The 27,096-nt window shown below is 39.1% G+C and overlaps 1 protein-coding gene across 1 annotated transcript in view; it reads left to right on the top strand.

Annotated features, from left to right (window-relative positions):
* suclg2 (succinate-CoA ligase GDP-forming subunit beta) overlaps window positions 1-27,096 on the top strand; it is a 147,912-nt gene that overhangs the window by 48,244 nt on the left and 72,572 nt on the right. Inside the window, exons 3-8 of the mRNA XM_030134834.1 lie at window positions 12,267-12,366; window positions 14,537-14,627; window positions 19,696-19,848; window positions 20,643-20,732; window positions 21,909-22,005; window positions 26,650-26,811. Coding sequence (XP_029990694.1) covers window positions 12,267-12,366; window positions 14,537-14,627; window positions 19,696-19,848; window positions 20,643-20,732; window positions 21,909-22,005; window positions 26,650-26,811 — 693 coding nt within the window. The remainder of the gene's footprint in view (window positions 1-12,266; window positions 12,367-14,536; window positions 14,628-19,695; window positions 19,849-20,642; window positions 20,733-21,908; window positions 22,006-26,649; window positions 26,812-27,096) is intronic.

Below are 27,096 nucleotides of genomic sequence, written 5' to 3'. Positions count from 1 at the left end.
AGTTTGCAGTTGACATTATTTATATATTATTATGTTATTATTTTACTGGTCCGGCCCACTTAAGATCCAGTTTAGCTGAATGTGGCCCCTGAAATAAAATGAATTTGACACCCTTGCTCTAAATCTTATTGTACGGTCAGAATCATTAGTTTTGGGCAGCAACACACACTTTGTTATTTTGCCTCTGAACAGTGAAGCAGTCAAAATGTGATTGAAGTGTGTTCCTGTTTTAATTCCGTGGCTTAACAAAATATTGCATTAAAGCTGTGTTTGACCTTTGTCACCAATTTTTAATCAAGTCTGAAGAACCTGAGTCATAGAATAAGTGTCACAAATCCGTTAGTCTTTCCGTGATTACGCACCTCAATCACTTCCCTCATGGTGAACAACTTTGAAGTTGACTCCATTGCAAGCAGTCCATTTTTTTACGTACCAAACTGAAACCGAAACCAAGCCGTCACTCGGGCCTTTTCGGAATTCCGTGCAGCTGCAGCAGGAAGAGGCAATGAAGCCGTTTCCATGTTTGTTGCTGCTCTGGCCATACTTCAGCTGGGGGGGAATTCCCATTCCCACAATCGCAAAAAATTTCTGAAAATGTCTGAGTGACTTACCGGCTTGGTATGTAAACAAGTGGACTGTTTGTGATGGAGTCAGCTTCGAAACTGTTCACCGTGAGGGAAGAGATTCAGGTGCATAATCAGGTAAAGACTAACAGATTAGTGATACTTAGGCTATGACTCGGGTTTCACAGGTTTGATGAAAAATTGGTGACAAAAGTGATACACAGCTATAACCAATTATTGCATAAACAGACAAATACATTTACATAAAAATCCAATAGTTGGAAGAAATCAGATAATTGTAATGAGCCAATCTGATGCATTTACATGCACTTGAGAAATCCGATAATCAAAAACCCTGGTTTAGATGCTCCAGTCCATTATTGGATTTCTTTAGGAGTACGTACGTAATGAGGGTACACTCAAACTTCCTGTTTTCATCCTGTTTTCCACAATTTTAATTGTGTTTACACTTGTGCAGACGTAAGAGAATGAAATAAATCAGATTAACCTGTATACGTGCAAGAAGATATCGGCGTATTGGGAAATCCAGGTGTGTTAATCCGAGCTTTTATAATCAGGTAACTGCCTTTTTCTGATAAAGTCTATCAGATTATCCTGTTTACATGATCCCTTGAATAATCTTATAACTCCAGAAATCGAATATTGATCGGAGTATTGGTGTGCATGTAAACAGGCTCAGTGAAGCATGCATACCCAGTTCATACAACACTGTATGTTGTGCCATTATAGACTAAAACTTTTTTTTTTTTTTTAATAAAAACCTGTCCTGCCTGGTAACTTAGGGGTATAGTATGTTAGACCATATGCTATTTTTGTGACTTGCTTTACAAAGAGTGGAGTGTGATGTACTCCTCCTGTTGCAGTAATAGATAAAATTGAATTTCATTATAGATTTCTCAACAGGCTCTGTGAGGCCAACTCAGTAGAGCTATCTGGGTCCTCGATCTACGCTGTTCGCCCAAATACATATACATATACATATGAGTGCTGCCCCCTGAGCAAAGCTGCAGTCTCTGGACAGTTAATTATGAATTAACTTGGATCCATGCTGTATCCGGCATCAAAATATGTGCGCTATCCAGTTGGCTTCTGTTCTTCCTAGCTCACCTCAGTACACTTGCCTTACAGTCGGACAGGTAACCCCTATCCACAGTCAAACCACACAGAGCAGCTTCATACAGAATCAAGAAACCTACAGAAGTCTCCTAGCTAAGAAGAATAATGTTTCCTCCTCTCATATTTTAACCTTCAGACATGTTGTTAGTCCGTTATTAGTGCTATTCCAGGTGTGTGTTTTTTATAAATTATGTTATCACTTAATGTGATGCATACTGACTGAGGGGTCTCAAATCTCTAAATTCATATTCATTATTCCTCGGGGAATAAAATATCTTCCATCCTCAGAGGAAAACAATGTAGAGACCTCTTTTAGGCGAAACTTAAATAGTCACTTAAAAGACACAAAATCAACCATAAACTTTTCTTTTTTTGGTTTTAGTTTCATTATTCTTTGCATTTATTGAGTTAGTAGTGATGTATTTTTACCAGAGTAACCCGGAGGGCAAAATTGATTACCATTTTCAAGGACTACTCATGTTAAACAAAAACATCCTACTTTAATACTGCGAACATTTATACAGTTTATAAAAATTTGTGTTTGAATTAGTTCAGTAAAAATGTATTGTTAATCTGGTGAAAAGCATTAACCTGTAGTTTGTGCCTATGTATGTAACTGCTGACCGGATTTGGAGATGAGGGCAGACTTAGTGGACCTGTGATTTTAGTTAAAGACCCCTGATCCAATGTATGTAGACTGATTGAATGAAGGTTTGGGGGCTTTTAAGTAAACTACTGTTTAGCATAGATTGGTCGGGTTTAGTTTTGGGATTTTCACATCTGATCCTGTTTCTAAAGCTTCTCAATGCTGATCAAGGTGTCTCTTTTCACATGTCTCCTTTCTATCTAACGTTATTACTTATATTTGAGTGGTCCATATGTAGCCTGGCCAGCCTACGGTTTTCTCATTGTATTCAATACTGAAAAACAGTCTGGAATGCTGTGAAATATGCACTATCTATTCTTTACCGTCCAATCACAAATCACGGGGATGGGTGTTTTACAATGCGTCATATGCAGCGACAGAATTTCTTAAACCAAAACGTTCAAGATGGTGGCCACAAAAGAGACCACATTTGGTACTGCGCTAGCTTCTGTTTTAGACGACTTGGCTATGTCTTTGAAACCAGAGCAACTGAAAGCTCTGGAAATTTTTCCTTTTAAAAAATACTTTTTGCAGTGCTTCCCACTGGACAGTAATCATTCACTTGGTACTTTTACATAGAGATCCCCGTAAAAGAGTGAGATGGTGATCCCACCGTTTTTTCCACCATTGACCGATTTCAACAGCCAAGCCAAAGGAGTAACAGAGGCGAGACAGGCTGGACCTTTATGCAGCGGACCTGCGTTCCAAAATCAAAGGGGTGGTGATGCAGTGTATAGTGTGACGTATAACTTGCGCATCGGAAAATACCCTGATCATAGCAGTGCTGCTAACGTCTCCAGAGTCTTTCACCTTTCCATAAATGTTAGCATGGATAGAGTCCTCCGCCCGAAGTGCCAACAGCTCGCAGATCTCGGCATCTCCCCAGTTTGACATCTTTCTGGTCATGTTGATGTGTTTGTTTACTGTACACGGCCCACGCTCATTTTTAAATCTCCCCAGTGCAGGGGTCGCACATGCAATACGTCATCAAAACTCCACCTTGGTTGCTGAACAAGAGGTGTTCCTTTTACTTTGCGTTCCAGAATCATGATTACACCTTTATCACGGCTCTGTTACTACCTCCAGAGGCGTTTATAGAGCCATGATAAAGGTGGGACTAAATGATCCCACCATTTCATTTACACAGATGTCATTCCGTAATAAAGGTGAAATATTCCCATAACAGAAGTACTGTGTAAAAGGGGCTATTCATCCACCATAGTTTCTACTCCACCACCACCACCACACGCTATGATGGAAACATGCTGAGGTTTGTTGACATTAGGGACCTGCTCGTCGCGTAATTATGTCACATCCGTCTTATCTGTGATTGGTTTTCTCGGCGCCTATTAGTCACACCTTCATATTTAGATTCAAGCCCCACAATTCCAGACGGATTTCTCATTGAGAAAGATGGATGGCTGGCCAGGCTAGTCCATATGGGCCTTTTTCACATACTTGAGTGATATTCGCCCACTCACACCACATCATATAGAAATAATAGGTTGTTTGCATTCGTGCTTGTGTGTAATCTTTGACTGTTGCTGTTCAGTGATATTTAAAACTTACAGTAGATTGATTTGGTCTGTACGCACTCTAAAATGGAATTTACGTGATAAATTTACTAACATTTACCATTGTACTGCTGGTTATGTTGCCAGAGTTTGAAATGAGTATAATTTTAATAACATAACTGGGTCGAAGGTTCATTTACATACATATTAAGCCATAATTGTGAGGCAAAACAACATATGTCTTTCCTCTGTGTTTTACTCTGACCTTTCCTTCTTTTCAGTGTTCTCTTTTTTAAAGTAATTTTTCAGTCTCTTATTTCATCATTTGCTTATATTTTGCTTTAATTTTCTGTTGATTTCAGACCGGTATTCCTCTCTCGTACTTGTGGTTTCTACCATTCCCTGTTCTTTGTATTACCCAATACTCCCTGTAAAATCAGCTCCTCATTTGTCATTTTAATTATGCTATAGAGGAAGTAAATGAGTGCAGAGAGTTAGCCAGAGTGAACCGTAGGTATCTCTGCCTCAACACCCTACTCCCTGCAGGGTTTCTGCTGATGAACGGAGTGGTTTTCGCCCTTTCAGAGGACTAGTCTATCACAGCAAAAGACAGATGCTAGTCTGCATTTTCCTGTCTCGACTGCCTGCCAAGATAATGCACACCAAATAATGTTGGACGATTGGGAGGGACTGGCTAGCTTCATTAATATGTACGCAGCAGTCCACAGATAAACATAGCAGAAAAGAACTCCTCAAATGATAATTGCAAATACGCATGCACTCACTTATGCATAGAATTTTTTTAGAATCTGAAAATGCCGTATCAGAGCCCAGACATCAGTAAGATATCCCCATGCAGAGACACAGGCTTGGCTTCTCTTTGGACTTATTGTTATCCCTTGTGTCAGCTGACTTTTAGGTTTCTTGTTGGGTGAGGAAAAAGCATGCATCTGAAATTGTCTTAACAGCTGTAAATAGGCTTTTCAGGCTAAAGCGGCCTGTCTTTCAAAGAGCTGATTTCTGTAAGCAGCTTAGTGTTTCCACCTTCTCATTACGCACCCTAACCTATTCATGTTGTGGGTGAGACATGGAATTATTTCCTACATAGCCCCTGTATCGTATTAGGATGATACTAATGTGCCAGTAGTTTAGAGGAAGCCTATTATTAGTTGTCAGGGCACTTTGCATAAATGCAGGCTACCTAGTCTGACTTTGACTTGAGTTAAGGCAGGTTCAGACATGGCATTAATGTGGTCAGATTTTAAAATGGCATAATGCTTTGTTGTGCTCCAACCTTTAGACGTGCTTTATTATGCATCTGCGGAAATGGCATTAGGCGTAGTCCTCCAGCCCACTCTAGTATCAGCAGTAGATGTTGGTGGCTTTTATAATAATTGTATCTGGCACTGATCATACTCGATCTGTGAAAAATAGTTGTAATGAGAACCGAGTGGCTTATAGCTCTTGGTTGCTTGTTTAAAGGTTTTTTTTTCCAGTTTTGCTCAGATTTTCAATTTTGACTGCAACTGAGTTAGTATTTTTCTAGCTATCTCATGTTGTGGTTGATACAAGAAATGTCTTAGCAGAGGTTTCATTGATTAGCACCCATCCTTCCAAAACACCATTATCATCACCCCTCTGGCTGTAGAGTGATGAAAACCCGTCGGCCAGAGGTTTGAACTGCACCTCTCTGTCACTAAGACGAGACCAGGGCCACCTCAGGATGTCATTAGAAGTGCTGTATGTCTGAAAGCCAGGTGGACTTGTCCTCTAATGAGGACTCAACCATCATACAAGTGGTGACTGGAGGAGGTGTCACATGGAGGTGCCACATTCGGTCCGGGACAATGATCTTCCCTTTCTATGAGCAGTACTGAAATGGCATCATTAGACAGAGAAGAACAGAGACAGTGGGTTTAACCAGGCAAGATGGTGAGATCGTAATGATATATTCAGTTGTTGTGAAACAGGTCAAATTGTTATGTTTAAGTTTTTATTGTGTTTTTTTGTCCCAATGTCTTTGTCTCTTGTTATACCAGTTGTAACATTTGGCCTTACAAACATGCCAGTAGCGAGGGGATTTAGTAATGCATGATTTTATCAATGTTTGTTGACTTTTCAAACTCAACTGAACAGGCCAAGCTTATTTAGCTTTAAGAATTGCAAGACCATTATATGTCAAGGTGGACAAAAAATGTCAGGCTTTATTTTTCCTATCTTTCCCTTTGGTTCGGCTGCCATGACTACATGAATGGAAAGCCATTTTCTGTCTGACCTTTTCGAAAGCTTACAGAATTGAAAAAGGTAAAGGTTTATGTAAAACTGAACTTATGCAATATAATGGCAGCTTTACAGCTATGATTAAAAGAAGCTATTACACAAAAATTCTAAACATTAAACCTGATATGTTCCTTTTACATGCCTGGTATTTGCAAGTGTGTTATTTATTTGATCGAAAGGCTGATAGAAATGAGTGCTGACCACCTGAACCTCAGCAGAAACAAACTGTACACACATATTTTGTTTCCTCTTTATGTCATTTGTAATCCTCCACAGGTATGAACAAGAAATATTCTGTGTGTCATTAATGTCCAGCTCCACAGCAGGTTATGAGCCCATTGTTCCCAATAAAAGTGGTTTAAAAGTTGGAACTGCTCCAATAGCTTATTGAGGCTCTGTCTATATATAATGTGATAATTGTCATTTAAAGACATGCCAGTGTACTTTGATGGAAGCACAGACTATATTTCTTGTTAATTTGTTCTATAGAAATAGTGGTGAGCGATTTGGCCAAAATACCTCACGGTTTTTCCCTAAACATCATGCCATATTTCACAATGAAGTGAACATATTTTACATCTCTCATATAAGTATAGTATAACACAAAAGACCTTTAATTCGTTTTGCACTGTTGTCTCAGCAACGCCTAAGTGGAAAACCAGGAATATCACACAGTGTGACATTTGCCTGCATTAACAGCTGAACCCACTCAGAACCCATTCTCAGTTGTAATGAATAAATTTAATTAGCAGCGGAACAATATGTTGCACACACTCTTAACGATAAAAGTGAACTTATCAAGTAATATAGGAGAATCACCACAAATGGACTTCAGTACATTTTCATTTATAGCAACATTATTGCCTCCACCTACTAATGATGTGGTCACTGTAAAATATCATAATGGAATTGGAATTTGGTCCTTTGGATATAATTATTTGTGGAGTGGAACAGTGCTTGCAGTGCTATTATTTACTTGTGATGATGCCATCTATCCATGATATAATTCCAAAAAAATATAATGTATGAAATATAATGTTTTATTTTGGAAATTTTAACTTACAGTTTTAAGTTTCATCCTTTGCTGTTGTTGCCTAGGTTGTATCTGCATTTGTGGTGAAGATGATATTATAAGTAATTTATACAGGGAGCACTTTACCTGCAGTGGAACTATGCTACCAAACCCACTAATGGAGAACTGAAATAAGATTGATCAGTCTACCAAGTCATTTATTCATTCTTTTTCCAAACTGCCCAATCCTCTGGAGGGTCACAGGGGTGCTGGAGTCTATCCCAGCTGCCAACAGGTGAAGGTGAGGTACAGCCTGGACATTTCACCAGTTCATCACTTGACATACAGAGACAAATAACCATTCACTCTCACATTCACACCTATGGGTGACCTGTTAACCTATTGAGGTGCATGTGTTTGGATGGCGGTAGGAAGTCAGAGTACCTGGAGAGAACCCATGCAGACACAAGGACCATGTGTAAACTCCACACAGAAACGCCTTCTTGCTGTGAGGCGAAAGTGTTACCCACTACTGGAAAGAAAGAGAACTTAAATATATAGCACACTGTATTTATGGTAACAGTCTTTGTAGAGCTATACTTAAGGCAGTTGTTACTACAAAAACAGTTTTCAAGCTATCAGTGTTCTGCTTCATCATGACTAGGTGTTGGACTTTCATGAGTGCAGATGCCAAAGATTATGGGTCTTAAGGTTTCGTTTTCCCTTTACTTGTAGTAGGATTCATCCATAGGAGGTTCACACTCTCTTTAGTGTTTGATCATGGCTGTGTACGCTTCTGTTTGTTTTTGCTCCCAAGAGTTTGATTAGTCTCCTCCATTTAGCCGCCACATTACTTTCATTACAGCACACACGCTCGCTGGGGAGCATTGGCCTGATCTTTTTCTCTTTCCATGCAGATGGTAGCCACATCTTACTCTCTCTGGATTTGGCGCACAGCCTACAGCTGTCCCCTACCAGCCAGCATCCCCCTCATGGCACAGCCTCAAAGTCTTAATTAAATATCAGTCCATTGCTAACTCTGCTGTTGGCCACCCATGGATTAATGGACGAGAAGGAGGGAGAGGATAAGAATAGGTCTTCAAAAAGTGCACAGAAAGAAAAGGGTGCAAGAGACACTGATTGTAGGCGTTACATCCTCTGTGCCAGCTGCTGTCACTGGCAAGCAGACTGGGAGATGATTTGCACTCATTACTGGGAAATGAGTAAGGCCTGAGGATGATGACCGCATTACTCCAATTGCATTTGATGTGACTGGAGATGCTGTGCAATGTTAATCTCCCTTACTCTGTCCCCAAGATGTAGAAAATAAATGGAGATGAAAATCTCTGTATCTTCTCAGTGGCCTATGTAGTGTCTGATACATATGGAAATGGAGAACTGATTATGCAATGATCCGCTCAAGAATATTCCCCTAATAACCAAACTGCTTCCTGCAGGAGGTATTTCTAATTATTTTAGCTGCAATAAGTAAAAAACTGATTTGTTATGCATCTAGTGCATCTGTGTTTTGTCACTTGTATTATCTCAACATACATTCAAGTAGTTCTGGGGGATGTGGCAACAACTGTGATGATATATATATGTATATATATATATATATATATATATATATATATATATATATATATATATATATATATACATACACATATATTCTGTGTGTGTGTGTGTGTATATATATATATGTATATATATATGTATATATATATATATATATATATATATTCTGTATATATATATATATATATTCTGTATATATATTTTTAATTAATATTGCCATTCATCACAATATGTAATTTGATTGTTGGCAACTGTGTCTTGGTAATTCATGTTGGTTGAAGAATAAAGTAAAATATATATATATATATATATATATATATATATATATATATATATATATATATATATATATATATATATATATATATATATAATGTTAACATGGACAAGAGTTCTGAAGGTGCCATACTTCATCTGTCAGTGCCAACAGGTTTTGATGTTCAAAATGATGGAGAGTTCAGAGTTTACATGGTGCACACAATACATCATGAATTCCCTGTTCCTGTCTGTCTAACACAGACAGCAGGCAGGAAAGAAGCAGTGCATCTGGAAATGAAAATAAACCCTCAAATTCAGTGGTTTTTTCAGTGAAATCTATACTGTGCAAAATACAAGCACTTATCCACTACTGTGCTGATCAGCCTCCAAATGGAAAATCTACCTATGTGTACCATTTTTATTTTCTCTGTGTGATAGTCCTCAGGTCTGTCCTTATTGAACAATAATGTCCAAAACATATGATCTTTATCAAGTGTTGTAGCAATCATATTTTGAAATCGTTTTATTTTCCAGCTCGATTGTACAATCCAGCACCCATCTTGAATAGAGTACACCATAGATTGTTTGACGTCAGAAAACACTCTGCTGCTATCGGCCTCTGCATTTGTATGACCTCTCAGTCTAGATGTGTATATTTTCTCTATCTTATGAAGACATGTGCCCTCCTTTCCCCCTTATTCTTCTTGGTGTCTAGGTTGAACATAAAAGCATGACTTTTCTCTGATTTTACATGCTAGTCCCACTTCTCTGTTCACTCCCCCACTCTGCTCCATGCTCATTAGGGACCAACCTTTGTCTGAATGTTAGAGGCCATCTCATGTCTGTCATAGTACCAGATAATGGTCACGCTGCTCTTTACCATGCATCATGTTCACTGTGATCTTTGTGGACATCATTATCCTCTCCATGTATTTCAAAAGAAGACTGTGTTTCAGTTTTATCAGTATCTGGTCTGATTCTGCTAAGATTTTTTCTTTTGTCCCAACAGTACATTTCTTTTTCATCATACTGCCTTTGAGATGTACTATGGCTACAATTTATATCATTTTATCTGATCCTCTTCTCATTTTGTTTCTGCTTTGGTAAAGTTTCCTCTTATTATCAGCACATTAATCCTTTAGCACCCATTCATAATTGCTGATACTGCTACAATGACTTGTTGTGTGTCGCATAATAAGCAGGTTTGCCATCAATTACTAGTGCGGCAGGAATGAACACCTGCTTCATTTTCACCCCATTACCTTCCCTGGCACATTACATGCCTTTTAATATATTTAATATAGCTTTGCTTCAAAACCATATCCTGTTTTTTTTTTAAGTTTTGTCATCAGTGTATCAATAGTCTTACCTTTCTCCACGCCTCACACGGGGAAATTTCCCTGTTGGGCTACATCTTTTTCCTCTACTTGTTTCCTTTTTTTTTTTTTTTTTTTTTTTCACACGTAAAAGTCATTTCCTGTGTGCCGTCCCTCTCTGTTGCACATGCCCGCAGGACACACCATTTCTTCTTGCTTTGAACTCTTTTTAATTTTGCGCAGTAGCGGTTTTTTATTAACATATTTATTCATTTATGACTCCTTTCAAAAGCCCTTTCGCATACGAGCACACCTTTATTCTCTTTCTCTTTTCCCCTCAAGAAACTCCACAGAGAACGGGCCTTACTAATGTAGTGTTAGTTTAATCCCTGCCACCCTGTCACAGGCTATTTCTTGGGGTCTTTTTCTTACAATAGCAGCTGAGCAGCCAGAGTTTTTAGGCTCTCTCAGGCTCACCAAATTCTGTCTAGACATTATCCTGCCTGCACAGTTTTTCGCAGTCAAAGGAGGAGCTTGTCTCCAGCCCCCAAGGTCAAGGTGTCTTTCTAGTCGGTGCACAGCGAATCTTCCCCTTCCACTCTCTTACCACCTACTTCCCACCCTGATGGCAGCCACCTGTCAATGGCTCAACACCCCCACCTAGATAATAATAACCTAGCTAGAGACCAGCTTTCATCAAGTGTCCTCACTCCATTTGAATAGAGAGGAGATTGTGGGCTGGATGCTCAACAGACAGCCGAAGGGTCTCGTCTTGAAGTGTTGAGTTCTCTCAAGGTGGCAGTGACAGGAAAGGGGATGCAGAGTGGTTATACAATTTAGGCAAGGTCATGTGTGGTCCAACAGTTGTGCAGCTGCTTATTGTCTGTTTTGTACTCCAATAGATGCTAGTCCCAATGACAAAGGTTTCATTCTCCGAAAAGGTTTTTGTGGTTAAAAAAGAACATTCCTAGATCCCTAGAACACATTATAGAAGGCAGAAAATAGCTCCTGAAAATATGTGGAAAGACTGTGGAGTATATAGTACAGAATTCTACATTTAGACTGTCAAACTCTTTTCCGTTATTTTTTATTTTTTTACTTTCTGAGATTGCCACAAATTATGGCCCAATAATGTCTGAATGCATAAAAACTAGCAACAGTGGTTCTCGCTCTCATTTATAAGATACTACAGCTATACATTCCGGCTAGGCTAGGTAATACATACCTCTGATTTGCATAAATGAGGGGACAATTACCATTCTTACCATTGTCGGGGTTAATACATAGTGTAGGTCAGGACTCTCTGGCTCCAAATTGGATTCAAACATATATGGCTGTAGAATTTCAATAAAATTGCTGGAGGGGGGATCCATTTTCTTCTTCTTGAATCAGGAAGACTAGACTCTCGTGTCTCATTGCTGTCTGGTATTATTACCTTTAACCGTTATTTATACTTGTGGCATAGTCTAATAGTATATGAGCATTCCATCAGTTTCTCCATTCGCGTCACTCAGAGAGACTGCACCTTTCTTGCAACTGGGTGAGGTATCGGTTCCTTCAGCAGAGAATATTTTGCTTTTTTGAAACCTCATTTTATCTAGCCTACTTAGTGATTTTTTTTTCCTAATCAGTTTTGGCTTGGTGGTTAATACATTTTTCTGAATGGTGACAAAATTGGAATATACCTATTATTGCTTCACACCAGCTGAATTTCAACCTGGACATAATAATACACATATCCGTGCTGATTACATTGTTATTAGCAGCATTGGAGGATTACTAATCTAATCTCATCTCATCACATAGCAAACTCGCCACTCTCTTTAACTCCTCTCCTTCCTTCAGTCAGATGGACAGATAAGCGCCAGACTAAAGGGGGTATTTAAGGTATTGAGCCACTATCTAAAATCCTTTGTCTCTCATTCTCTTGCCTTCATTCCTACCTCTTGTCTCTTTCAGATGCCAAGGAGATCGTACTGAAAGCTCAGATTCTGGCTGGTGGTAGGGGCAAGGGGGTTTTCGACAGCGGCCTTAAAGGTGGAGTGCACTTAACTAAAGAGTAAGTATGCCCCTGTGTGCATTTCACACTGTGCTTTACTGTTGGAGATTCATTTTTTTTCTTACAACATCGACTTTTGAGTGAGGAAGCACAAAAAGCTCTCTGAAGATGTTCCCTAGACACACAAACACAGTCAGGATTACTTGTGCTGCAAATAAACAGTTTTTTCTTTCTTTCAGTGTCTCATTTTTTGTGCAACTACCCTCAATTAAATGTTGAAAAAGTGGTTTTATGTTTGGCAGAAGTATTATACAGGGTTCCTGCGGGGTCTTTAAAAAGTCGTAAAAGTCTTGAATTTACAAATCTGCATTTAGTACCTTAAAAGTCATATTAAATTTGATATGGTAGGTCTTAAGTTATGTTGCCATAAACTGGTTTGCTGTATTGTGTTTAAGTGTGTCTGGGAAATGTCCAAGTCACAAAGAAAGTGATGTTAGTCAACTCAGTTCCACCCATTCCAACCTGATAATTTATTTTGAAATTAGGAACTGATTATTGCTAACTTTGCAGCTCCTGGTGAGGTATGACTCAGTACAGTGGGAATCAAAGTGTTAGAGTAAATAAAGACATTTTCCTAAATTCTAGGAGTCACAAGTTTTTGCAAGTATGGCTGTGAAATGGGCATTAAATTATATTCTAAGTAGTCTTAAAACGGTCTTAAGGCGATGACACACTAACCTGATTTTCAGTGGTCGAACGTCGTTGGGCAGTCAGGGACATGAGTCTGTTTGGTGTGTTCTGAGCGATTGCCCATTGTTAATGCCATCACCAGTCTTTTTGGCCGATTCAACATGTGTAATCGGCCACTACTAGTCGTTCAGTCGCACCAATCTGATTGGTGGAGGGATAGCCCTTGACTAGTGAATCAGTGAACGAGAAGATTACATGTGAATCCAGCTATACCAAGGTACTTCACACTATTATTGTCTTCTCTAATAGACCAGTCACTGCTCATATCGTATCTGAATGAGTGCCAGTCAGTGTTGACTGTGGACTTCATTCATTCCATGAAGTGAACACTGTTAGCGTTGTTAGTGTAGTGCGATTTCTCCTTAGTTTTTGCCTTCTTCTACAAGAAGAAGCCAGAGAGCTGACAGTGCCAGTATCCTCCTATTACTAGACATCTGTTCAACAAGTACAACATCAACAACCCTTCTTGACTACTCAACACCCTCTGCTGACAACAATGACTGACGACAGTGAGTTCCGTGCTTTGGTCTTGAGAGATGTTCTGTCATTTTCCGGTTTCACATCTCACACAAGCACAGAACGTATGCTCAAGTCGGTAGTTGATTTGGTGGGTCCTCGCCCTTTAAAAGTCTTAAATCATAGAAACCTGTAGGAACCCTGATTATATACCCCATACTGACCTTGTGACTCTCAGTGAGATCGGGTTTTGTGCGGTTTATTTTGTTTTAGTGTAGAATTACAAAATGTGAACAATAAATTTCTTCTAGCGAGGGCTTGTCCTAAAGTCTTTTGCATTTTTAAAAAGGCTCAACAGCAGCATGAAAGATCTTATCTTTGCTCAAGCATTACATACCACTTTAACAAGTTTCTCTGTACTAAAACAATCTTTGCTGTAAAGGTCCCCATCATTTACTGCCACCTTAAAGGCAGAAAAGTGATTTATGACAATTGTCCCAGACATGTATCATCGTCATTCTAGTTTGGTTTGGAATAGCCTGAAACTTTTTCAAAGTGAGATGTGCTGAAGTTCATCGTCCCCAGACAGTGACATGAGCGCACAGTTCACCTTCCTCTCATCTATCAAAGGATGAGTACAACCCCTGGCTTCATTTGTATTCACTTACAAAACCAGAGCAGGCTTACAGAAGCAGCCCTGGCATGCAGGTTGCTTTTAAACAGGGAGAATAAGTAGAGGTTCATTCACAGTGATGTGTAGATGTACCGGAGTGTCTGCAAAAGCTGTGCTTTGTCAGAATATGTTACATTAATGCCTGGAAAGTGTTCAGGCATATCCCCCTTCATCTGAACAAAGCTCTGTAGAGATTAAGAAATACGTATTCATCTGTCAGTTATCCAGCTTTTTTCTTTTTTTTTCCTTTTTGTAGGTTTATAGTTTTCTGCATTTTAGTTTTCTTTTTTGTTTTTAATCAAGACTGCTCAATAAAAACATGCCATTTAATCTATAACCTCTTTCCTCCAGTCCTGCTGTAGTTGGTGAGTTGGCTAATAAGATGCTGGGTTTCAATCTGACTACAAAGCAGACACCTAAAGATGGAGTGAAAGTAAAGACGGTAAGCGTTTGCTCTTTGTAAAATAAAGAAATATGTAGTTTTTCTCTTTATGTTCTTTCTTGTTGTTTTTTCCCCAACTTTTTTTCTGACCTCATTTCAAGGCTTTTTGAGTCCAGTAATGCAGTTCTGTAAAATTAATGACTGTGAAGGCAGTGTGGCTCTATGTTTTGTTGTTTTTTGTTTTTTTCCGAGGTTAAAATAGTAGCTGTCCACTCTTGTTTACTGTGGGTTTGCACTAGCTGGTGTTATGGCTCATTGCATAAATTGAACCGGGCCCTCTGTGAATTTAAAGTGTTTGGTAAACAACTGTTTCTGTGTGCCACTAACAAGCAGGAATATCATTTTCTCTACTTGCATGCTGCATGCAGTACCTCCTCAAAACAGACATTTCCAGGTGATGAGGCCTTCTCAGTCTGTGGCTTGTGTGTGGGTCTCTCTCCTTCTTTGTCTCTCCTCATCTCTGTTTACCCCTGCTACCCCCTCCTGTCCGTCCAACTCCTTCCTCCTGCTTTACCTGCAGAGTTTAAGTGGAATCAAATGGTTTTCGCACTTGTCAGTTTTCCGTAAATCCCCTGGGGCAAAGGATGTTCCAAAGTAACTTTGTGGTTTAGGGATGTAGAGAAAAAGGCAAACAACCAACAAAATTAAATGGGGAATATTTGCTGTAGACGAGAGTGAAACAAAACATCACCTTAAATTAGCCATATAGTTGTCTTTAAGGCAATAACAAGGATCTAGAACATTTAGGGCGACACACATCTTTTCTCCCTTGGTATCACAGTCACATTACACAGTGTGCAATGTAAAGTATTGCAAATTGATGCGTAGACTGGGGAACAATAACCCCATAAAACTGGGGTCAGTGACTTCAGTGAGATGATCTGTACTCAACATGGTGGCTCAGTGGTCCACACTGTTAAATCACGGGAAGAAGGACCTGGGTTTAGTCCACAGTTGGAATAAGGCCTCTTCATGTGGATTTTACACATTATTCCTTTGTGACACTGCCTTCCTTTGGTTTCATCTACTCCCAGAAACTTGTATGCTAGGTTAATTCTCCGTTCACTGCCTTTGATCAAAGTACTGGCTTAGATCTGGGAATGGTCCTAAGGGGATGTTTTCTATGGCACGAGAACGGGTAGATGCAAACAATGAATCCACCTATTGGAGCAAAACAGAGATCTGCGGCTGTTTTACTCATTAAGACTTCCTCAGTGTCAGTAAAACATGTTACACAAACTCCTGCAAGTAGCAAACTTAAGTCATTTTCACAACTAATAGTCTGGTAGACTCTACGGTACAGTTTGGGACTGGGTTTGATTGGAATTGCAAGCTGGTCCAAGTTTGCTTTCACACTCCATGAACCAAAGCTTTTGAATAGCGTTTCCCCCTCTTCATCTGTGGGGGTGCTGCATTAAGAATTAGCTACTGAAGGAGACGACAAGACAAACAATAAACAAGAACACTCATTCAACTCTTGGTTAATGCAGGGCAACTTCCATTTCCACCACATGAAAACAAAATATGGAACTGCCATTTCTCCCAGCTATCGTGCTATACACACATTTGTTTACGTTGTGTTTACCCACAATGCCCTGCATTGTAGTCCACTTCCTGCATTTGGTTAATTTGAAGTGGACCGAGACCGACATTTTTAGGCAGGCTAGATTTCACTGCTACAATCCACATCAGAGTTTTAATTGTGCATTCACACCTCTCCAAACGAACCATAATTTCTGAGTGAATGAAAGTTAGTTAATTGTGCTCACTAGCCTAGCAACATGAGTGCTAGATGTAACTTATAAGACAACGGTCCCTGTATTGCGCATTTATATTTAGGGTCATTTCATAGTCATTGCAAGGGCACGCAGACGCAAATGCATTGTGACGCATTGAGACACATTGGCTGCCATGATGCGTGCTTGCATCTCAAAATATGTTGTCCATTTTTTGATACGCGACGCAGCAATGCATGTAATACCACATGTCACTAGTGGGGGCAATACTTAAGCGATGTAGTTTTATTTAATCCTTTGTTACATTTCCAGAAGAAGATGACAGTGATTCACCATTCACTGGAGTCTCTGGCAGAAAGCGAGCCACTCAAGCCAGCAGGTTAGAGACAGACATTCGTAAAGGCCTCTCCCCGTCTAGAATTTGCATAGGCCGAACAAAAGACTGGAATTCCCGTCCTGATTCCATCTCTGCTGCAGTTCAGAGGCCATACATGCCACCGTCTATATTTGGCATGTTTTTTTTGGGCCGCCAATTCAAAATCCACATTGTTATGTATTACAATCTGTTATGTGTTCTTTGTGCTCTTAAACTGAGGGGTCAAACAGGATGTTCACGAATAAAAAGTGACACGGGCTCAGTGAGTTCTGGTTGAACTTTACCAATGGCTGTGTATGTGAGAATTCTCCCATGCACTGGGCGAGTTACCGCGGTATTCCTACCCTTAAAATGTCTGGTGCAACAAACATTACAATACACTCTTCTGCAGTAGCCATTTTGATCTGAGCATCACCTGGTTTGACACCTGAACTGTACCTGACTCAAAGCTACCCACTATTGCGCGAACAATGTATTGCATTTGACGCGTTGCTGGGCTCGTTTGCGTTCAATGAGTTAACTATGAAAAGAAATGTGTTGCTCGCGTCACTTCTGTCGCAGGCATTGACAAGGTTGGCAGCCTTAGTCATTCACCAAAATCACTTTAGAGTGGGCACAACCCCCACCTATTGTTCTGTTTGATTGTGTTGAAATGAATTGTATATCATTATTATTACTTTATTTTATATGCAGATGCACTTCTGTACAAAATAATCCGTATCAGAATTATTAATCCTGTCCAAAATGGTTCCAATAAATTCCAATGGCGTGTTTAATATCAGGCTGTAAATTGTAGGGAAAAAAACGACCATTGGAGTGTCACTTTTCCCAATATTGTTCAGCCCTAGTAACAGTCTAGTCTGAAGATGGTTTGTCAGATAACAGCCAGAGCTTAGCTGTCAACCTGCCAATGGAGCTTGCATCAACCTTCAACCCATAGCACCCACAGTGTACCAGTGTAACACCACAGAAAAGGAGGAAGCACTTGTGTTTCTACTACATGGATTTGCTGTCAGTACACTGATAGAGGGATGTGGAGAGAAGACAGGGGAGGATGAGACAGAAGGTGTAGAAGATGGTTGTGGAAGGAGGGTTTACTTCAGGAGAGAAAAGTAGAGGTCTAAGGGGAAGAAAGAAAAAGGCTGGTGTGGAGTATGTTTAGTCTGAGAAGAAATGGAAGTCAAATGGGGAACTTAAGAGAAGCTCTGAATGACTGGAGAAGACAGCATTTGGACAGAGATAGGCAGGCTGTCTGTTAACGTGGCGCACAAAGACGGCTATCCATCCTCATTCACAGGGCAATAGGGTGGAAGCAGAACATAAGGCCTGTGCATGTTCAAACAAACACTCCATCCAGAAAACCTGCAGCCCATTAACCAGCGCAAAACTGATAGTTTCCTGTCAAGTTTTTTTTTCCCAAATGAGTCTCCTGCTTGCTTCCTTTCTCTGCTTATCTGTCTGACTCGCAGCTTAGCTCTTCTTTGTTAGTCACTATTTCTCTCATTCACAGTATATAAGATTTTCTCAGAGCTATGCTTCAACCCTGTTCATTTTCCACTGTTGCTGTGGTCAATGTAGTACTTAACTTCTATATATAAGGTAATATAAACAGACTAGCTTTTCGAAGGTTTGCTAATTATACTACAGAAGTCAATAAAAACAAAGTAGATTTTCATTAAAGCCACAGTTAGGGATGGGAATAATAAGGTTTTATTTATACCTGTGCTAGTACCGATTCTGTATATAGCTACAATTCTTCACTGATTCCCTTGTTTATACCTGAATTGTGAGTTTTGGAAAAAGCAGGCTGTAGCTTTAAAACAAGCTTTAGTACAGGGTTGTTCAAAAAGAATTAGCCGATTTCATTACGCAATATTTTAATAAGGAAAAGCAATAGAAAACTCCAGCCAAGTCACAAGTATTCTACTCACAATCAACTTTTATTTCCTGTCTTATAAGTGTTCAATGTGGCTACCACCTGCAGCATGGGTAACATCAATGCGATAAGAGAATTTCTCCCAGACGCGTAATAGCATATCACGATCCACTGAGTTGATCGCTGTTATTATTCAATGTTTAAGGTCATCGAGGTTAGTGGGTAGCGGCGGAACATAAACACGATCTTTTACGTGTCCCCACAGGAAAAAATCACACACGGTGAGGTCTGGGGATCTCGCAGGCCAAGCACAAAGAGCAAGGTCTTGGGCTCCCTTCCGACCAATCCATCGCTGGGGCACTTTTTCATTTAAAAAAGCTCAAACTTAGAAAACTCCTCTTTCAAATGGTCACTGACTCATTCCATGATGAAGCTTGAAAACTGAAGCAATGCGTCATGAAATCGGTTCATTCTTTTTGAATTACCCTGTATGTGTATCACTAAAACTGACAAAATGAGTGGATCTCTGTAGAGCTTTCAGTCAAATTTAAAAAAAAAAAATATCTGTGTGCATCCTGCATGTATCAGCAGGATATTTACCTTATGTTACATGGATACTGCTCATTTAGAGGCAGTGGTACTCATGCATAGTGTTGAACAGTCCGCATTTCTGGAATATAACCCTGTATTGCATAGAGATTTGTTTCAGTATAGTGTTGTTGCTTCCACTCTTACTTGAAATTACTACTATGAATCCAGGCTCTGGAGCATTTCTTCCTTTCTGCTATGAATCATTCTTGTTACAATTTTCCGGCAGTGTAGACCGATGAGTTGTATGTCATTGTTTTTGCAATGCTCAACTGGTTAAAAAAACATTCCAGCACAACTAAAAAGGAAATCCTTAGCTTGGAGGCATACACTTCAAATGGATCAGACAATTTGGAACAGGATCTCAGCAGGAATCAGTTCTCAGTTCCCATCCCTAGCTACAGTGGGTGGTTCTCGTAGTCAGGTTGTTTTTAGAGCTGACCCCATTTTTCCATCAGCCCCTTTCTCTGTCTCTTACCGTGTCTCGTCCAGGTGATGGTTGCTGAGGCTCTGGACATTAGCAGGGAGACCTACTTTGCCATCCTGATGGACCGTTCATGCAATGGCCCTGTGATGGTGGGCAGCCCCCAGGGAGGCATGGATATTGAGGAGGTGGCTGCCAGCACCCCAGAACTCATCTTCAAGGTATATAATAAGTGGGTTGAGCTCAGTATTGCAACATGAAACTCTATTAGTATTCAATCCAATTCCTATAAAAAGTGTCAACTCACGGCCTTTCTACTCAGAGATCTCACCTGGTAAATGGAAAAAAAAGAGAGATTTTGACATTTATTTGACTCCATTTACAGACCTTAATCCATTGTAGACTCTTGGCTGAGCTCCCAAAATAACTGAGGATAAAACAGATCCTTGTCATTGTTAGCAGATGTATCAGTTAAGCCATACAGATGGAGGTTTTGTCTGCATTTCCTGTTGTTATTTGTCTTGTTTTTCCTATAGTCTACAGATGTTAGCGCAGATTGTTAAGGGCCAGCTGAGATATATATCATGGTAGATTTCAGATTCTATGGGCATTTCACAGCTGCGGCATTGTTGAACACAAATGTTAGCAGAACGGTACACCTTTTACACGACTAATTAAACTCTGGATAATCCTGACTGAGTTTATAAAGGATTGGCTAGGACTAATTAAACGCAAGTTCAAAAGCCCATACTACAACCTCATATCTTTATACACGCACGGTAACATCCCTCATGCATTTCCATCAATGGGATACAAGGGTTTGATGATCATAAATCCATCTTTCAGTCTCTACTCTCTCTTTTCTCCATGGCTGGCTGCTTGCCACCACTTAATTATCATGTTGGCAGCTTTATATGTCTCAAATTATAGCCCAGCCTTTGAGACCCTCATTCTCTCAACGTTCTTTTCGCCATTTGTTTTTCCCCTTCTGTCTTTGTCACTACTACTCTTATAGGAAGTCATAGATATATTTGAAGGTGTTCAAGACGACCAGGCGCTTCGCATGGCAACTAATTTGGGTTTCAAAGGACCACTGCAGAAACAGGTAATGGGAATGAAACATTTAATGGTCACAGTACAATGGAAAATATAGTATACACACATAGAGACATGTATTCTCAATCACAAATAAACCAAAGTTTGTCTATCATTAGTTTTTCAGTGAAAAAAGTTGAGAAGTGTCATTACACTCTACACACTTGCCAGGTGGTCTATTGTTATTTCTGGCAGTGACAATCATACAAAGCAGTGCCAGATTGATAGAACTAACATGTCTAATAGTACTGTTACCAATGTGCCACATATTCAGTTTGTAGATAAGTCATGTAGTCAGGAACGCAATTAATCTCAACCAAAATATGACGATTTTAATGATAAGTAACACCCAGGTAGAAAGTGCTAATAAAATCAGATTAAAAAAAAAAAAAAAAAAAAGAAAGACAACAGGTTTGACATCCAGCACTAGTAGCAGTATGGGAGCGTATGCGTTTGGTGAATTTCAAAGACTTTTGTTTCTTGGCATCATATCACTAATTTGTTTTCTTTTCCTCTGGCTCTCTGGCATGAGAAATAAGATTAGCTCAGACTCTTGACACATGGAATACATATAAACCGCCTTAATCTGTTGTCTTCAGCAAAGATGTGTAAGCTTTGATGGCATATCAATGTGTATGATTTTTTTTTTCTTCTGCAGAATACTGAATGAGAATTGATTTTTAACGGACAAGGAGAAAAACAAAGCGTTAAGTGTCAGCATTGTCATTTTGCTTTTTCTCGGTCGCTAAGAGCTGGGCTTTGGTATGTTTATGTAGGAGAGAGAATAATGGGTCTTAATGTGATGTCAGCGTGCCCTCATTGTTAAAGATGTATCGCAAGTGCTTGGTTTGAGATACTTTTAAAATACTAATGTTAATACTACTAATATTGTGCATTTCTATAATATTTTTGCTAGTTGTATAAAACAAGCTACATAAAGGCACATAAAGACTGATTAGATGCAACAAATCGTGTGTTTTAATGTATATTTTACTGAACAGTTGCTACACAAATTCATTTCTTCCTTTTCTAATGAAGACATACTCATTGGTGCAAAACAAAAAGTGATGGTGAAGGTGATTTGCCATGTTTTATGCAGCCTGTGTGGGAGGTTGAGTGGCCATGGCTGAGCCGGCTGCTCTGTGCTGAACCATCAGGTAATTACTGTCCTCTGTGGACTTCGCAGGCAGCAGATCAGATTAAGAGGCTCTATGATCTGTTCCTGAAAGTCGACGCCACTCAAGTCGAAGTCAATCCTCTCGGAGAGACTCCCGAAGGACAAGGTACCTGGTATCATAGAAAATACCTCTTTTGTGTGTATGTTTATGTGTTGACTTGTCCTCGGTTTATGTGTGCATCATGTGTGCCTGTGGATGTCGTGCCTTTCTTTTGTTTCTACTGCCTTTCTTGAATCTATGTTAAATCCATGAAAAAATTAAAATAATTGTCACTAATTGTTGTATATAGGTACGTATGCTGCGTTCTTATACAGGCGCAGAAAAAATTATTAGACCACCCTGGTTTTCTTCAATTTCTTGTTTGTTTTAATGCCTGGTACAACTAAAGGTACATTTGTGGGGACAAATATAATGATAACAACAAAAATAGCTCGTAAGAGTTTAATTTAACCCTTAGGGGTCCACCGTCATGGCCCTGTGACTGAATCACATGACATAACACGTCGTAGCATGAGAAAACCGGAGAAAACGCCTATGTAAAGATCTGCTTTTATGTCAAATATTTGAGTATAGTTTTAATTTATTGCAATTTTTATTTTATATACCTAATATTTGGAACCAGTATTCATTTTTAAAGTCTTTGAAAAGGTTCATTAGGCATCTTTGTGTTATTTATGTAATAAACTATATCTATTTTTCAAATCGGATTTTATATTTTTTGTGTGTTTTTTGGCCTTGTGTGTTGATATAGTGGGTTAAAGTGAAAAAATGATAGGCAGATGAGATAGATGAAGTTATGCTGAAAAAAAAGATACCAAACATGGGTGTAATAAACATTTGTTTATATAGTATATAAAAGTACTCAAAAACGGCCATAATAGGCTCAGACTCCTAAGGGTTAAGAGCTGATGTCTATCCATTTTCCATGGTTTTCTTGATAATAACTAAAATCACTTCAGTTCTTACATCAATAGCTATGGCATTGTACTGCCAAAAACAGTGCTTTTAGGCATTCCATGTTTTCTTTTCTGTCTGTTTTAGTCACATGATACACACAGGAGTTAGTACTTGATTGCATAACCATTGTTTTTGATGACTTTTGATGGTCTAATAATTTTTTCCGCTACGATGTGAAAGCTGATGTATTTTCTACAGATTACTTGTACGTGAATGGAAAACCAAAGGGTTTCAGGATGCAGAGCTTTGCGTATTCATAGTATGACAAAATTTGCTGTAATTTCATCATTGGTGATTAACTAGAGGCATATTGCCTATCATCAACTAGTAATGCTGTACAAATTACAGAAATAGCTACAGACACATCCTTCATTTATCACTGTGACTGAAAAGAATTCTCAGTAAATATCTAAACAGCAGAAACTTTAACTCAATTTAATGAGTATCTGGCTTTAATAAGGTGTTGATTGAAATCTGTATTTTCTTGTTACTGCTCTAGGTAATCCTGACTTCATTTTTATCTGCATGTCACACTGACCTGCACAGAATCAAATAGAATATTCAGGTTTACTATTAGGATCAGATTCAGTCACTCTGAACTTTAATTATGTGCTGAATTAAAAAATGCAAAAGATACAAACATAACCTGATATTTACCTGCATCGCTCACAGAAAATGCCATTTACTTTAACTGTGTGTTCTGTAACGTGTTTGTCTATTATTACATTTTGTAAATATGCCACCATATCAGCATTGATTTATATATTTTATCTTGAGCAGGTAAACCATCTATTTTGAAGACATATACTGTATGTTTGACAAGTCACAATTTTTTTTCATGCACACATTAAATATTTTGTAATTAAGGAAAAATAATTCAGTTTAAGTGGCAGTAGCAAACTCTGGCCCAATCCCAATTCACCCCTTCACCCTCCCTCTTACCCCTCCCCTTGGAACTTGCACTTGGCACTCCCCCTTTAAATGGAGTTGCAAGGGGTAGGGGTTGAAACATTCTCCTATGAAATGGGACAACCCTTCGAGACCTTTTCAGCAGTCATCGATGCCGCTAGAAACAGATGCAACAACTTTGTTTCTGAAAGTATTCACCGTGCTGCCAGTAGCTGTAACCATCTCTGTTTCATTGTTTTGGTCATCTTTTTACAGCTATCAACTATAAGCCGCAGAAATGTGATCTATAACACATTGAAACGACATTCAACAGTCGATCAAATGATTAAGTTGTTTACGAAGAAAATACGTACATTTATGTGTTTCTTTCATCACACTGCTGCACTTTTGGCTGTGTTTACCTCCATCTTGCTGATGATTCAAACAGAATTATGGGAAATTTGTAGTGTTGTCCTGAAAAATCTCCATTTCGAGGCCTATACAGCCTTCCACCTTAGCCCTTCCCCTCCGTCTAATTGAGAATCGGGACAACACAACCCCTTCACGTGTATGCGCAAAACAGAGGAGTAGGGGTAAGGGAGATGGCCATGGGGTGAATTGGGATTCAGCCTATGTCATTGTTCTTATTTTCTAATAATTGTGTATATGTATAGAGCCAAAGTACAATTATTATAGCAATATGAACACTTTTAAATGTTAAATGTGCTTCTGGTTGAAAGAAAAAAAATAAAACACTTGAAATACACACAATACAAATTTATTTGTCAACTCAAATGCAAAGTCCTGCAACATTTCTTTGTGTTGCAACTTGGCTGTTGGGAATCTATAGTCAATAGTGACAAACTAAATGGAGTTTGTAACAGAAGAGACCAAAAAAATAAATAAATGGGTCCTGTGGGTTTTGTAAGTCACCTCATATTTCAAACATAGTGAGACTGACATCAAAATTCAGTCCTTCATCACTTTATTGTTATTCCTCGTAATGTACTGTAATGTCTATTGTTTTTCCATGCATTTACGTCCCTTCCCTGACATAAATTTCTTGTATGATTACACGGAAAATATTCATAGCGACAGTTATAGTCATAATTTTAGTCCTCAGTTCACTTGGAACACTATATTAGTGCAGTATGACACAGGGGGTGAATAGGTTAACGTATCACATGCTCATCATTCACATGAGAAATAAATTATAATAATGAGGCATAGGATAGCTGTCGTAATGCAGCTTACATTGAACTTGTACTGAACTTTGTTTTTTTTGCCTGAAGAGATATGTGTGCTTGTGTTGTCTGCGGCAGTGAGCACAGGCCGACTGTGATGTGTCCTTTTGAGATATACAACAGCATCGTGAAGATACAGTACACCTGTGATGTTATTTAGTCTTCTCAAAAGCATATTCTTGTTCAAAGTATGCTTTATCAAAGATTGACAAGAGGAGTTTGTCGTTTCATGATTTCTTATAAATATTAATGGGGAAAAAAAAGTCCTTTCAAATGAGAAATGAGTTGCTTTTTTTTCCACCAACAGGAAGAAGAAGTGAATGTGATTGTGGCAGGCTTTGTAGACAAGCTTCACATTAAAATCTATTCATTTTTTTTGTTTCGTTTTGTTCACATTTCACAAGGGAGCACAGCTATTTTCTGGTAGGCATTCAGCAGGCGTATATTGGAAAGGAATATTTGTCATGGGTGGCAAATTTGTATTTTTGTCTCATTTGGTAATAGCGGAATTCATTTCGTAGATGGACCGCCATAATAGATGTGTCAAAACAAAAACAAGAGGAATTGTGTAGCAGGAGAGCTGCTTTACCTGAAGGATTTACCCCTGGGGAGGGAGTTGGGGGAGGGGGGGGGTGTCTGTGTGCTGCATGTGTCGTGTTTTGTTTACATTTTCTTTTTATCTGTACGTCATTCCCAAAGCCAGTTGTCATGTTTCCTTTTCAATTATATGTGCCGTCTCTCGCTGCCTCTTTTCTCATTGTAAAAAATCCATTTGATGAGCTCATGATGTTTCACAGGCTTTACCACTGCCACGTTATTATTAAACCAGGCATACTCTGTTTGTGGCCCATGGTTCAAATGATATTTCATATTAACAATGAGTATACATTGATTGACACTTTTTTTTCAATAAAGCAAAACCATTTAGTCAAAGCAGAAACATATCTGATTATCTGTCATGTAAACCCAGTGTTGATCTTTGTATCTTAAGTTAATTAGTTAAATTGATGTGTCGGTTAAATGGAAAATAAGCAATTTCAATGAGAAATGACTCGCGAGTCTTTGTATGTTTATTCATTCTATTAGATAAATATTGTTTATTTAATATGCATCTGGTCTCCTGTCATTTTACATCCTCCTCTGTCAAAGTCTAATAGGATTTGAATGTAGATGCATTTTCAGTTTGTTTTGCTCTGAACATACACTTATATCAAATAAATTCCAAACTTAAATTATGCAGTAGTAATTTGATGAATGCTTCAATTTCTGGTCACTACCGGAGTATTTTTGTGTACAGAAAACCCTTTGACTAATTTGAATTTTGCAGGTACTGTAACCTCATGAGTGTAGTCTCTTTGAAATACACTGGCTTTGAAGTGGGAAAGAAACGCCGATTTACCATAATAGTCTATCCCTCAGAGGCAGTGTCAAAAACACGAGCCTCCGTGAGGTAACCTCTGAAATAATTGAGACCTGTAGGCCAAGGCTACAGCCTTTAGTTCATTAATTTCAGGTTTTAGAGACGATAATTGGTTGCCTTTTTATGTATGAAGTGCTTCTACTCTTTCTTATACCGTTGCCCGCCGTCTTCCTCTGTTGCTGTCTTTCTTCCTAACTGTTTCTTTATCATCTTCCACATCATTCTTTGTCTTTGCCCCAGTGGTTTGCTTTGATGCAAAGATCAACTTCGATGACAACGCTGAGTTCCGTCAGAAGGCAGTGTTCGCTATGGACGACATGACTGAAAGCGACCCCACGGAGATGCAGGCAGCCAAGTGGGACCTCAAATATATTGGACTGGACGGAAACATCGCCTGCTTCGGTAGGGAAATAAAACATTGCTACAGGACAGACTGATTCACGCACACGTATACGCCACCTATAAAACCAATCACTCCTGGCATAAGGTTATAATGCCTCTCTTATGTCGTGTAAGTGAAAAGGTTGGACATAGTTAAAACTTCGTCGAAGTAAAGGCAGCCTGGGCTCTACTCCAGTCCACATTACAAGCAGCTTTCTGAGGACTCCAGAAGGAATGCTGCCGTAACCAATGCGTTCTAATTAGCTATAATCCGCCCAGAAAGTCTCCAGTGAGCCAGATTGTTAG

The sequence above is a fragment of the Sphaeramia orbicularis genome, chromosome 5 (genome assembly GCF_902148855.1).
Source record: "Sphaeramia orbicularis chromosome 5, fSphaOr1.1, whole genome shotgun sequence".
Taxonomy (NCBI): Eukaryota; Metazoa; Chordata; class Actinopteri; order Kurtiformes; family Apogonidae; genus Sphaeramia; species Sphaeramia orbicularis.
Note: the sequence above shows the minus strand (reverse complement) of the source record. Positions and strands in the feature narration are given on the sequence as shown.